The 13,600-nt window shown below is 34.2% G+C and overlaps 1 protein-coding gene and 1 long non-coding RNA gene across 2 annotated transcripts; one reads left to right on the top strand and one right to left on the bottom strand.

The window, feature by feature from the left end:
* On the top strand, positions 1–1,000 carry LOC146739149 (uncharacterized). Its single transcript, XR_014930625.1, has 2 exons — positions 1–338; positions 827–1,000. It is a non-coding gene; the product is annotated as an uncharacterized LOC146739149 (long non-coding RNA).
* A 3,588-nt stretch (positions 1,001–4,588) lies between these two features.
* Positions 4,589–13,556, bottom strand: LOC100370543 (spliceosome-associated protein CWC27 homolog). Its single transcript, XM_085503406.1, has 11 exons — positions 13,413–13,556; positions 11,231–11,440; positions 10,999–11,142; positions 10,369–10,467; positions 9,897–10,000; positions 9,501–9,650; positions 9,144–9,344; positions 7,930–8,030; positions 6,396–6,505; positions 6,003–6,163; positions 4,589–5,402 (listed from the first exon to the last, which is right to left on the bottom strand). The coding sequence occupies exons 1-11, from the start codon at positions 13,452–13,454 to the stop codon at positions 5,243–5,245; spliced, it is 1,482 nt and encodes a 493-aa protein (XP_085359532.1). The 5' UTR covers positions 13,455–13,556; the 3' UTR covers positions 4,589–5,242.
* Between the last annotated feature and the right edge of the window lie 44 nt (positions 13,557–13,600).

The following is a 13,600-nucleotide window of genomic DNA, read 5'->3' on the forward strand; positions in this document are numbered from 1 at the left end:
CCAATCTGATTAAAATCTGATGTAGTGTACGGGCTTTAATTATTTTGGCTATAAACTTATTTTAATTTTATTTTTTATTACTTTTGTTATTAATGCCCTTTTATTTTATTATTTTACTTTGATTTTGATTTTGTGATTTTTTTTAATTCCGCCCTACCTACATCTGAACCGATGCCTATGTAACGAGATTTCAACGAGACCCACTATCGACGATTTTAGTCAACGAATCACAGACCTCCTTCTATAGCGCACATGATGGCGTCACCGGGCAGAGTCTGATGGCAACACACTCAAATAAAATGGCGGATTATACCGACCGAGAAAAACACGGCTTTTCGGTAAGTTTATCATTGTCAAATGCAACGAAAGTCATTTTTATGTTAATATTGTGGCTCGAATGGTTCGACTTTAGATCGTTATTTTGCATAGTTATTCTGGGAGTGACGATTTTGTTTCCACCGGTTCGACCGAACACCAGTGTCTTTTTCCAGTCGCCTGCCCTGGAGACGGGTGATGTTTTGTTGACGATCGGGCCAAAATCGTCTACGATATTGAAGCCGTAAATATTCATCAAATTGTATCAACATTTTGTACATTATACAATAACTCTTTATTAAAGTAATTGAGCTGATTTGGACTGGAATAAAATATTTTTTATTTGGAACACATCGCAATTGATCAGGAAATATTGTTTTGCTCCAATTTTCTGCGTCGATGCCGTGGGCCGGTGACCGCTATACAATTTAAAATCAGTTTGCATTGTTTACTATAGCTGTTTACAGTGTTCTAATCATTACGATTTACTTTTTTTTTGCTTCCATTCTAGATAATTATGCTCAGTGATGTAAAATTGAAGCGATGACTGAATGAACGAACCTTGGCTGGCGAAGATGTATCTGGAAGTGTACACATTTGTTGGAAGTGAAAAAAATATTCAATGAAATGACAAAAATTGTAAAATGCTGTGGAATTTCTTTTGCAAATAAAAATATACTAGCAATTTTCTATTAATGGTTTATTCAAGTGGGCAAAATATAAATGTACAGAAGAATTGCCCGTATACACTGAAAAGTAAGCAACCGACAGCCTGTATAAAAGGGGGACTGTGATTGGCTGTTACTTACGCGAGATTTGAACGGGACTTACATAGGCGTCGGTTCAGATGTAGGTAGGGCGGAATTAAAAAAAATCAAAATCAAAGTAAAATAATAAAATAAAAGGGCATTAATAACAAAAGTAAAAAAAAAAAAATTAAAACAAGTTTATAGCCAAAATAATTAAAGCCCGTACACTACATCAGATTTTAATCAGATTGCGGCATAACGCGATGATCGCGATTCTGGACACTCAGCCACGCCACCAGCGGCAGAAATCAGTCGAGGCTTGGAGAATGGGCTGTGATATACTAGTATACTGTAAAACGTGTCTTTTTAGCTAGCATGTCATTTCAGCTAATTTAGCGAGCCTGTAATTTCACTAATTCAAGACATCGCTAATTTAGAATAAAGTAAACTCTCGCAATGAGATTGTTGGCATTTTAGCTAAATTAAGATTGTGTTAATTTATGTATCGAGTCAAATTCGGTAAAATGGCGTGTAGCTATTTCAATGTGTGTTATAGTAGGCAATCCAGTACTAGTACTCGTTGTCCTAAGTAACCGAAGAAGGAACATTACACTAAACGTCAGGCTATTTTGAATTGTTACTTATTGTAGGATCACCCAACCCTAATTTAACCATATTCTTGTAATGTACATACGCACACACGCACATATTTCATACACGTGGCATCACAATTTGTGTTGCATGAGACCATGAGTCTCATTCTAAGGTCTACGGTGAGACGAATGTAGAGAGTTTTTATTTAAAAGTACTGGGGACCGTGAAAATGGAGGGTGCACGTAAACATGCAGATACATGTATCTTTAAATTATAATATTATTACTTTCTCATATGCACAATTTATTAATACTTATTACACTTTTAACCAAGATGAAAGTGAACTTATAATTTCGAAACCGATGCACTATTTATTTTCTTCCATTCTATTTTATACTTGCTAAATTGCTCGAACTCTATTTTGTTGTCGCTGGCACCTAAATTTGATTTGTGGTTCGAAAGTTATGTACCGGTATAGTGGCGACATAAGTAGTGCATGATTCACTTTGTGTTACAATACGCATCAGTTTTCTTTAAATATTCAGTTCCAAGGCCTTTTCTGTACTACATCAAGATTATTCTGTCAATTGCTTTATTACCAACTTTAAAGGGGAACCGCTCAATCCCATGGATTGCATCAAAGAATCATGGGACACTATTGTTTATGCTGTTTACAAAGCTAATCTATCTTTTGTTGCGCATTGTTATTTTAATCCAGAAAGTAAATTTGTTGTGAGATTAGGCTTAACTGGAAGTGCCCCTTTAACTTATAATTTTGCAATAATTAATTTATACATTACCGTAATATGTCAAGTTAGGTGATTTCATTTTTCATAGAAATCAAAAGCGAGCACGTTTTTGGAGTATATGGAGCGTCATCGAGTCGAAAGTTATTTTAATTACATTTTGAACACGATTCCAGGACTCTCTACTGAGCAGAAACGTGATATTTTTAGTCAATGAGGGAAAGAGAGTGTGGCGATCACATACTTACGAGACATGTTTGTTACTGGTCACTAAACGCAAACCTATTTTGTTACCAGCCTGTTTCTGTTAGTTTTAATATTGATGCAGTCTGACCTCAAGTGACTGTGGTTCATGTATATATATACGATTCGAAAACTTGAAAGAAGTTTTAACAGCTGTTTTTTATCAATAACGTTTAGCTGCGAGATATTGCGCCCTCGCAGACGGACTTCGAAGTAAACCAGTTTGCGACAAAGTCTGTCGGTGAGGGCGCTGTAAATTACGAGACTATGACAACCTTCTGGATCAGACATGGACTGACAAAATACTTAATTATGCAGCTTGATATGTACGTAAAATCATAACGGGCGATTCCCAGACATTGTAACCATTAATTTTAAGCATCAAAGGTAACCAAACATGATATGACCCAAAATGTAAACAACTTCTTTGGGTTAACCAAAGACTACGGCGGCTATTCGACTTCCTTTGAAGTTTGCCGGCAGTTGCCCGTCCCTCTTCTCTATAGTCTTTGGGTTAACATACTTCCTTACAAATTATTATTGTAAATTATTAAAGGTGGGAAGTATGTCATATTCTAACCTTTTAATACATTTGTTTTTAGCCCCATCTATGTTAACCATGAATGTTATTTTATGAGGAATTACGGTGTTTGTACAACTAAAGATCTCAAAGACGACTGTAAAACTTGTTCTACATGCATATCTTTGTATCAAAAAAGGTTGTTATTATTGACTTTACTATTTGTCTGTAAAACTAATGGCAACTTATAAAGAAGCAGAAATGTGAATCAACATAAGACTCTATACAATGTTTGGATTTGGAGACCATTGCATATATATGTACATGTTTTTTAATCAATTGACCAACCAATCTAAGATCAGTATGGTCTTGGTCTGATTTTTTAATCAAATTGGTATTTCAAAGCAACACTGAAAATAAGCCTTAAGTAACCTCTAGAGTGTGCTTGTTACATTCAACAGCTACACCAAGCACACATGTATTGGTTCCACATCTGTTACATTCAACAGCTACACCAAGCACACATGTATTGGTTCCACATCTGTTACATTCAACAGCTACACCAAGCACACATGTATTGGTTCCACATCTGTTACATTCAACAGCTACACCAAGCACACATGTATTGGTTCCACATCTGTTACATTCAACAGCTACACCAAGCACACATGTATTGGTTCCACATCTGTTACATTCAACAGCTACACCAAGCACACATGTATTGGTTCCACATCTGTTACATTCAACAGCTACACCAAGCACACATGTATTGGTTCCACATCTGTTACATTCAACAGCTACACCAAGCACACATGTATTGGTTCCACATCTGTTACATTCAACAGCTACACCAAGCACACATGTATTGGTTCCACATCTGTTACATTCAACAGCTACACCAAGCACACATGTATTGGTTCCACATCTGTTACATTCAACAGCTACACCAAGCACACATGTATTGGTTCCACATCTGTTACATTCAACAGCTACACCAAGCACACATGTATTGGTTCCACATCTGTTACATTCAACAGCTACACCAAGCACACATGTATTGGTTCCACATCTGTTACATTCAACAGCTACACCAAGCACACATGTATTGGTTCCACATCTGTTACATTCAACAGCTACATCAAGCACACATGTATTGGTTCCACATCTGTTACATTCAACAGCTACACCAAGCACACATGTATTGGTTCCACATCTGTTACATTCAACAGCTACACCAAGCACACATGTATTGGTTCCACATCTGTTACATTCAACAGCTACACCAAGCACACATGTATTGGTTCCACATCTGTTACATTCAACAGCTACACCAAGCACACATGTATTGGTTCCACATCTGTTACATTCAACAGCTACATCAAGCACACATGTATTGGTTCCACATCCACATTGGTTCCACATTCAATTTAAAGTTTGAAACAAAAATTTACTTCAGTTATCCTGGGCACAAGAAGCACTGAACACTGACGATGCCGACTGACATTATAACCACAATACCACGTCATTTCATTATTATTTCTATGGGCAAGATAAAAATGTACAGCATACATGGTTGTCTCCATATGCATATGAAAAAAGACAGTGGTGACTACAAAATCTACATAGTGACAAAAGACCATTTTTGAGTATACAGAAATAAACACAGCCAGGACAATGGGTCACATGACCAAGAGTGGTATAAATACCAGAATTCCATGTACAGTGATACAAACACGTAATGTAATCTGTATTTTAGTGGATATCAATCAGCTTTGCTGAATATCTGACAAGATAAAACAGAGATAACAGGGGTTGTTTTATACATGATTCCTGTTTGCATTCCATCCATTGTTGTAGTATGCAAATGCAACCTAACCTTTTCTTGATTAATATGTCTTGATAAGTAACAGAATTAATTAAAAGTTTCTTTAAAAAAATTATCACATGCAATTTACTGTGATGGAGTTCCACATCTCATAAAAAAACAAACATAGGTAGTTCTCTCAAATGATGTTCACAATTGTCCGATCCTGAACTCAACTTTCAGCTAAAAGTCATTTAATTAAATCAGGCAGTCATCTCCGTGATTTTTCCTTTCTCTTCTTTTTACTATCTTCTCGCCTCCTCTTATTGATAGGATTTCTGGGATCATGAATAGCAAAAGTATCTTCATCTTGAATATTAGCATCTTTCACTTTGCCAGCATGGTTCTCGAACTGTAGACGGTGTTTTATCCTGAAATGGAAATAGATTACAGGACAAAGCAGCTGATATAAAATCACTGTTGTTGATGTCACCATTCTTTGTGTTTCAGTGCAACTGATATCATTACTTTTCGTGTTTCAGTGCAAGTGACATCAACAATATGTGAGTTTGGTGTAAATGACACCATCAATATTTGTTTTACAGTGTAAGTGTAGTCACTATTTGTGTTTCACTGTTCACACAGTTCATGTATTTCAGGGCAAGTGATGAAGTCTTTATTTGGATTTAACTGTGATATTTCAGTCAATGTAATGTCATCACTATTTTTGAGTCCATGTATTATCAGCTCATGTTAGTTTGAGGTCCACATGTACACTCATTTTCTATTTCGCTCCTTCATTTATCAGTCACGTGGGATTACTACCATGACACTGTTACTCCTTGGTTACTAACAGCTATAGTTACCATGGTTACATTAATTTCCTGCACTCAGCATAGTTCACTGTGAAATTGGCTGTGACAGAATTTATTCAAGTTTCCAAGTTTACAAGCCCCCAAAAAGTTCTTAAAAACGGCAAAATATGAGCCACTAAAAATGTTAGTTTCTATCTCTCAATCACAACAACCTACCATGATTCCACAGGTATGTCATTTTCATCATCCTTCTCCTCCTCATCTTCTGCAACTTCTTTAACGTTCTCCGTCTTTTCTGGCTTCTCATCATTTTCCTCATCTAAAGAGATCCTAGCTGTGTGTAGTCGACTTTGGAACTTTGACAACAGTGCAAGAGTCTGCAAATAGAACACGTTGATTAAGTAAACAAACATATCAAACAAGTAATATGTTTATTTCATACAGTTGAATACAGATTGGATTAATGGAAAAACAGTATTAGTTGATGACAACAGTAATCCTTGACTACTCTCCCAACAGAAAGTGTGGGAGAAACAGAAAGCATTTCCACCTTGACTGCTCTCCTAGAGCAGTTGGAAGTGACAAAAATAGATGGAATTCTCAACCTACCGCTTCTTCTCGACTGCTCCCCTTTGATTGTTTTTTTTTCATTTCCACATACTTTTTTCGTTCTTTGTGGAAGTCATCCAAAACTTTGTTTTCATCTTCAATAGATTGGTCTGCAGAAAAACAAGTAATATGTATAACCTATAAAAACCACACATTCTGGTATCTTCTGGAAGTGTTGTTTATCCTATTTTCACTCGATGACAACTGCTTGTATTTTGCAGAGAAATAATTGAGAAAATCTACTAAATTCTTTTATTCTTCAAATATTTGCTAGGTTAACCAATTTTTGCATGCAATTATACAGAAATAGTAGGTGCCGTGACTACAACTTTCTTTGCAATTTTTATAAAGTCTGGAAAAAATTTGAGGGGTATTGAAGGTATTTTCACTTGTGATGCGGCGAATCCATGCTGTACATGTGAAAATACCTTTGCAAATGTAATGTAAGGGAAAGGTCATGAGGTTTTTGTCATATTGTCACATGCATCAGCCAGTAGCAGTAACATAAAGCAATATTACCTACCCGAGTGGCATATTTGACCAAATTATTTTTGTGAAAACTGTTTGAAATATGATCAATCAGAATGTTCTCGATAGTTTCATGCATTTACCAATTAATGTTTTATATCGCCATTTTGCCAATTATAATTCTCTCAACCTTACACTGGCAATTCACTGGGTTTGTTTTTTCAGCTAAACTGCCACTACTATTTGCCAATTTAATTTTAATATGCATGAAGAGGGCTGATAGAACTGACCCGCAATTAAGTTAAAATATTGCCAATGTGACCATGAATACATTGATGGTTTAAAAATTAATTGTTTGTTTAATGGCAACCAATAAACTGGCCACAAAGCACATTTAAGAAACACACGCAAATAACGACACCTGAAAATACATACATGTAATAAACAGGATATTAAAATTTGTGACTGTGTATTATCATATTTAATAAACTCATGTAGTAATTTTGTTATGAGTAGCATTTGGTAATTACTAGAGGAAACACGATATTCAACAAATAAATATGAATAAATAAGTATTTTTAGAGATGGCTGAATTGTTATATAAGCGGCATATCAACACAATATGTCAGGTAATTAAATTACTGGAGGAAAGAAAAAGATACTCAACAGATACTCAAAGAACAATGCAATGCATGTGAACTATCAGCACTGTAGACTAATTAGTGTAACAGTAGAAGTCATTTAAACATTTTTATAGTTTTTGGAAGCTAATTTGCATAATTTTTGGCAGACCAACTTCTCATGAACAAATTCCCTTTTACACTCCTCAAGGGAGCTACACAACAGGAATCATGTCAACGGTTTTTGAGAAGACATCCAGACAGACTCCAGACACTGGACAAAGCTCAGCTACAATCAGCTAACGATACAACCTACAATCCATTAATTGATCTATTAAAAATGACATGTTTCCAAACAGTTTTTCAAAACAAAGCAGGAATGTGTTTAGAGCAAATACTGGAATCAACTCCAAACAATCAAAATCAAATATCAAAAAAAAAAATACCTTCTTCTTCAACCTCAGGCTTCTCCTCTTTTTGTTCCTTCTTTTTTTTAGATTCTAACATCTCCTTTTTCAGTTGACGTGATTCCTTCCTAAGTTGCTCACTATGAATAAGAATTAGGAATGCATGTGATATCAATTCCTATAACATAGCTGGTTAATTTCACTGATTTAATGGCATTAATCTTGAATATTAATGTGTTGATATTTAATTGAACATCATAATTTTTCCCGCATTGTGCTATAATTTCTATGTTCATTTTGCACCAAAAATGAACAACATTTTTTTAGAAAATGTTGTCAAAAGTTGATACCGGTACTTGCCTTCAAAGGATAAAATTAATACATTTCACTCAGAAATATTTTCCTATCAACATTTCTATGTCTGGTTTTACAATTTTCTTGAATATCAATGATAATTTGCACCAATTATGTGTGATGTTTTACAGGTTTGAATCAAAAATGAAATCAAAAGTGATATCGGTTCATGAATAGACGACTTGGTTCATGAATAGACGACCAATCATTATTTTATTAATGATATAGTTATCAAGATACAAGGTTTCAATTTAACATATCTGCATATGCTTCAACTACCAGAATACATGAACAACCAAAATGGGCACTTCCTAGAACATATAACATAAGCCACGGACATTTTCTTGAACATTCAAAATCAGCCATAAACATTTCCTTGATGCAAAAATTAGTCATGAACATTTTAACACCAGCCATGAACACTTAAGCTACTGTAAAATACTGTAGAATACTTTATTTTCGCTTGGAATTTATTTTCGCTATTTTCGCTGAAAGAATGATTCCGTGAAAATAAAATCCAGCGAATATACTTTTTTTTCTATATTTCACATTAAACTTATCAAAATCAGTGAAAATAAATTCCATACAAAATGCCAAAAAAACCTTTTCAGCGAAAATTAATTCCAGCGAAAATAAAGTATTCCACAGTACTTTATTTTCGCTTGGAATTAATTTTCGCTATTTTCGCTGAAGGGATGATTAAGTGAAAATAAAATCCAGCGAATATAACTTTTTTCCTATATTTTACATTCAACTCACCAGAAATCAGTGAAAATAAATTCCATACAAAATACCCAAAAAGTCTTCTCAGCAAAAATTAATTCCAGTGAAAATAAATTATTTCACAGTATCATCACTTCCTTGAACATGCAAAATCAGCTATCACGAATACTTCCTACCTGCGACTTAAACTCTTTTCACTCTCTTCATTTGGTTTCTTTTCTTCACTTTTTAGATCTTCATTTTTCTTTAATTTTTTTCGTATTTTCTCTTTCATTTCTTCATCATACTTTTCATCAGACTTCTCTTCCTCCTCTTCAACCTCATCGCTAGATTGGCTTTCTTCTCTTGAACGTTTTAATCGTGGCTCTGTGATTTCACTGTCAATGAGATGATGTCATGAAAATCAAAACAAGATCAACTCAGAAATGAAATGATTGTTCAGAAATGCTATGCACTGTACAGACCCATGCTTTGGAATGCGAAATAAAATTATAGACATGATTATATGTAAATTAATATGTAAATTAGATTACCTGCTTTGTACTGCTGGCACGGCACTCAATTTTGGGTCATTTATCAAATCATGAGCACTTTTACTTTTTGTTTTCATATCTCGATTTATTTCAACTGTTTCTTCTTCGTCCTCTTCAGCTTCTTCACCAAATGATAACAAACTAAAATTCCTGGAAGCAAATAACATTTAGACACAAAAGACGATGACGCTAGACAATTAAAATTTGTTGTCTTGAAATGAGGAAGACAGAAATATATGATGTGAATAGATTTATGTGCATTAAGTAGGAGGCAGGGTACGTTTTTGCAATTCCTAATAAAACCATAGATTACAGAGAACGACAATATTGTGTTTGCAGTGCTTTGTGGAATGGTGTAATGAACATGGATGGTCTGTGCAATGCAATATGACTTACTTTGTAGCCTTTGACTTGCTGACTGCGGATTTCTTGGCATCTTTCTTATCATCTTTCTTGGGAAGGTTTCGTGGAATGATGTCATCAAAAGGATTGCTTAAAATCTAATAAAAAGAGCAATTATTGGATAAAAATATATTTAGACAAAATCAAATTTCTTTTACATTAGCACATAATCACATATCTACCTCACTCTAGAATACTGTAAATACATTAATTATTCACTCGGTTACAATTTTCTTATTTTTACAGATATGTGAAATCACCTATATTAAACACATCAAATTACAATGCCTTAAAAACAAATTAGTAAAATTAAATGCCAGTGAGAATAAGTGGTTTTACAGTCCTTTTATTTTATTTCTTACTAATCAACAACCTGAGATTACAAGTGTAGATTACTTGTACTGATTCATGATATTTGAAAAAAATTACACTTTTGTTCAAAGGCATTTATAATACACATTTATACCTGAACACTTTTAATCTTGTGTGGTTCTTCAGGTCTGTCATCTTTATCCGTCTCTACTTCAGCCAACTTAAGCATGTTATACAGAGTGGTCCCCGTAACCTGTGAGATTTCAATAACATCGCAATTATCAAAATAACAAATATGTGATGTAAAGTAAAGACATGAAACAATTACTTTTGGAGAGTATAGAACTCAGCAATCAGCCCTGACATATTAAACCTAACACACTTACATCAAATACAAAGTTACTCTTGGGTGGAGAGAAGCACAGAAAGAGTAAAAGTACCTTGCCCAAGAACAGAACAACATAGTATAAATAAGGTTTCAACCCAATCACCTTCAGATTATGAATGCAGAATCCTAACCATCATGCAATGCTTCTTTCATAGCTACATGATGGAGCTATGCATCATTATTTCATTTCAAGCAAACAATGATACAAAATGATGCTCAGTTTGCTCATTTACAGTATACAGCTTAAATAATGACTGGATTTTACTTTCACTTGTTTTTACAAGATTATGGATAATCAACATCAAATTGCTAAAATTATACACAGTGAATACTCTACAGTACCTCTGATGTAATTATTCTTTATTCAATTTGATGAAAAATAAGCAATGTACATACCTTTCCAAAAATTGTGTGTTTATTCTGCAAATTATCAGCTCTGCCCAAGGTGAAGAAGAACTGACTGCCATTGTCATGGGGACCAGCATTTGCCATGGCAACCAAACCACGACGGTTAAATTTTAATCTTTGATGAAACTCATCCTGAAAAATGAGGTCAATGTTACTATTTGAAATTTATTAAAATTTTGGTAACAATATGGAGGATTACTTTGGCATTCATTAACCATACCTTGAATGGCTTTCCATAGATGGATTCTCCACCTTCTCCCGTCCCTGTGGGATCTCCACCTTGTACAATATAACCCTTGATAACTCGATGGAATAACGTCCCATTGTAATAACCTTCCATACACAACTGTATAAAATTACGACAAGCTTTGGGTGCTTCTTTGCTCCATAGTTCTAAATCTATGTCGCCCACGGTAGTCTTCATTAGAACCTGTAAGATAAAAAGCAAATCAGGGTGTAACAGCGGAAATAACTTTCTGATCCTGCTCACTTCTACAGAGTCTATCACATAAATAACTAGCCATATACTGCAATGCATTTCCACTAAACCAACTGCACAATACTGTAAAATACTTTATTTTCACTGGAATTAATTTTCGCTGTAAAGGCTTTTTTGTGTGGTTTGTATGGAATTTATTTTCACTGATTTTTGATGAGTTGAATGTGAAATATAGGAAAAAAGGTATATTCGTTTTTTGTTTTCTTTTGGCTGGATTTTATTTTCACTGTTTCAGCACTTCAGCGAAAATAAATTCCAAGCAGAAATGAAGTGTGTTACAGTATTTGATTCTTACTAGTGAATCAGATGGTAGAAAGCTTTACATTTACAGATATGTAGTAATCTGTGTGTATACATAGAAATACTTTGTAACAAAGGTATTACCGGTACTTGACAAGCGAGCACAGCTAACCAGTCTATTGATATGCCTAATATGGCTCATTTACTAAAAATATTATTATAGTGCATAAGTTGAATGAGTGGATCATCAAAATTTGATCAATCACGCACAAATTGAGTGTTTCCAAGATTGTACCATCTTGACTGCCCAGGAGCCATTGCTCAAGATTATTATTACTTATTTGAACAGGTTGTCAAATACTGTGAAATACTTTATTTTAGCTGGAATTAATTTTCGCTGAAAAGACTTTTTGGGTGTTATGTATGGTATATATTTTCACTGATTTTTGATGAGTTGAATGTAAAATATAGGAAAAAAGGTACATTCACTGGATTTTATTTTCACTGAATCATTCCTTCAGCGAATATAGCGAAAATTAATTCCAAGCGAAAATAAAGTATTTTACAGTAATACACCAAGTTTCAAACAACAATTGCAAACAGAGCGACATTAGGCAGCTCACACAGTGAGCTCTATGGATAACATGTGTATAGTAGAAATCTATATACCCTAAATATTTGAAAACTGTGCACTTCTGGTCAATTGGCGACGCCATTTTGTTTGTTTGTTTCACAAATTATGCGAAGCGAGTCAGCTCATTCATGACAAAACATTGTTGTTCAATGATAAGGCAACTGTTTTCTGGCAACAAACTGGGAATAGTTCAACCTTGAATAGTTTTGAGTTATTTTGATCAGTGGCAAAACTGTGCATGGTGCAATCTTGAATCCCGCTCAACTTGTGCGTGAACTAATATTTGTTTTCTGCAATTCAAATGCTTTGACGTTCTATGTTCAGTTCTATTTTTAGTGGGTCAATAAACTATTCAACTGTGCCTGTCTGCTACATATTAATTATTTTATTGTGTCAGTGTATTAAGATCTAAATCAACCTGACAAAAATAGAAAATAACAATTTCCACCCTAAAATCTTCGGCCCCAATATAATTTTTGAAATGGCAAAATCAGTGTTACAAATATTATTTAACTGAACATTTTTATTTCACATTATAGGAGAAAACTTCCCATTATATACAAATAATGGGAAAACTTGAAACTCAGTATAAATTACATGTCATTTTTTTAAACGGTTTATCAATATTAGGATTCATATAAATAATATTATACGATTTTTTTCACAAAGAGAAATCTCAAGATATGAAGACTTGCAGGATATTTCAAACTATTAAAAATGCACAATGAACCATTTTTTCAACGTAAAGGTACAACTTCCCACGAATGTATAGGTTCACAAATGAGGGCGCTCTTTAAAAAATGTATACGGTTCGTCTAGGGCCCATTTTCTGTCACTAAATTAATGTACTGGAAATTGTATATTAATTTTTGCGCTATACTGTTCTGGAATAACGATGTTTAGATAGTATTAAAAATTATTGCATATTGATATTTGGCACGAAGGAATAGTCGTCGCCCTAGCAGCTTTTGATGTCGATGTGCAGTGAAAAAATCGTAAACACAATGAAAAACAATAACATAAACTTACTTTGCCGTTCGTAGGAGGTTCATGAATATAAATTGTACTCATGTTGATTTCTCGTTTGTGATTAGTTTGTCATTGAATGGCTGGAACACCGCAATACGATGAAACGCGATGACAAAACAAGATCAAAACAATTGGCTTCCTTCCATGGGGGCAGCCATTTTGAATACCATATTCTTAGATTCGCCTTC

The sequence above is a fragment of the Saccoglossus kowalevskii genome, chromosome 9, assembly GCF_978046115.1.
Source record: "Saccoglossus kowalevskii chromosome 9, keSacKowa6.1, whole genome shotgun sequence".
Classification (NCBI taxonomy): Eukaryota; Metazoa; Hemichordata; class Enteropneusta; family Harrimaniidae; genus Saccoglossus; species Saccoglossus kowalevskii.

Coding starts and splice junctions, on each gene's coding strand:
- LOC100370543 (XM_085503406.1), bottom strand. CDS start 13,454: ATGAGTACAATTTATATTCATGAACCTCCTACGAACGGCAAA. Junction 11,441..13,412: donor AACCTCCTACGAACGGCAAA/GTAAGTTTATGT, acceptor TTTATCTTACAG/GTTCTAATGAAGACTACCGT. Junction 9,651..9,896: donor AGCAAGTCAAAGGCTACAAA/GTAAGTCATATT, acceptor ATTTGCTTCCAG/GAATTTTAGTTTGTTATCAT.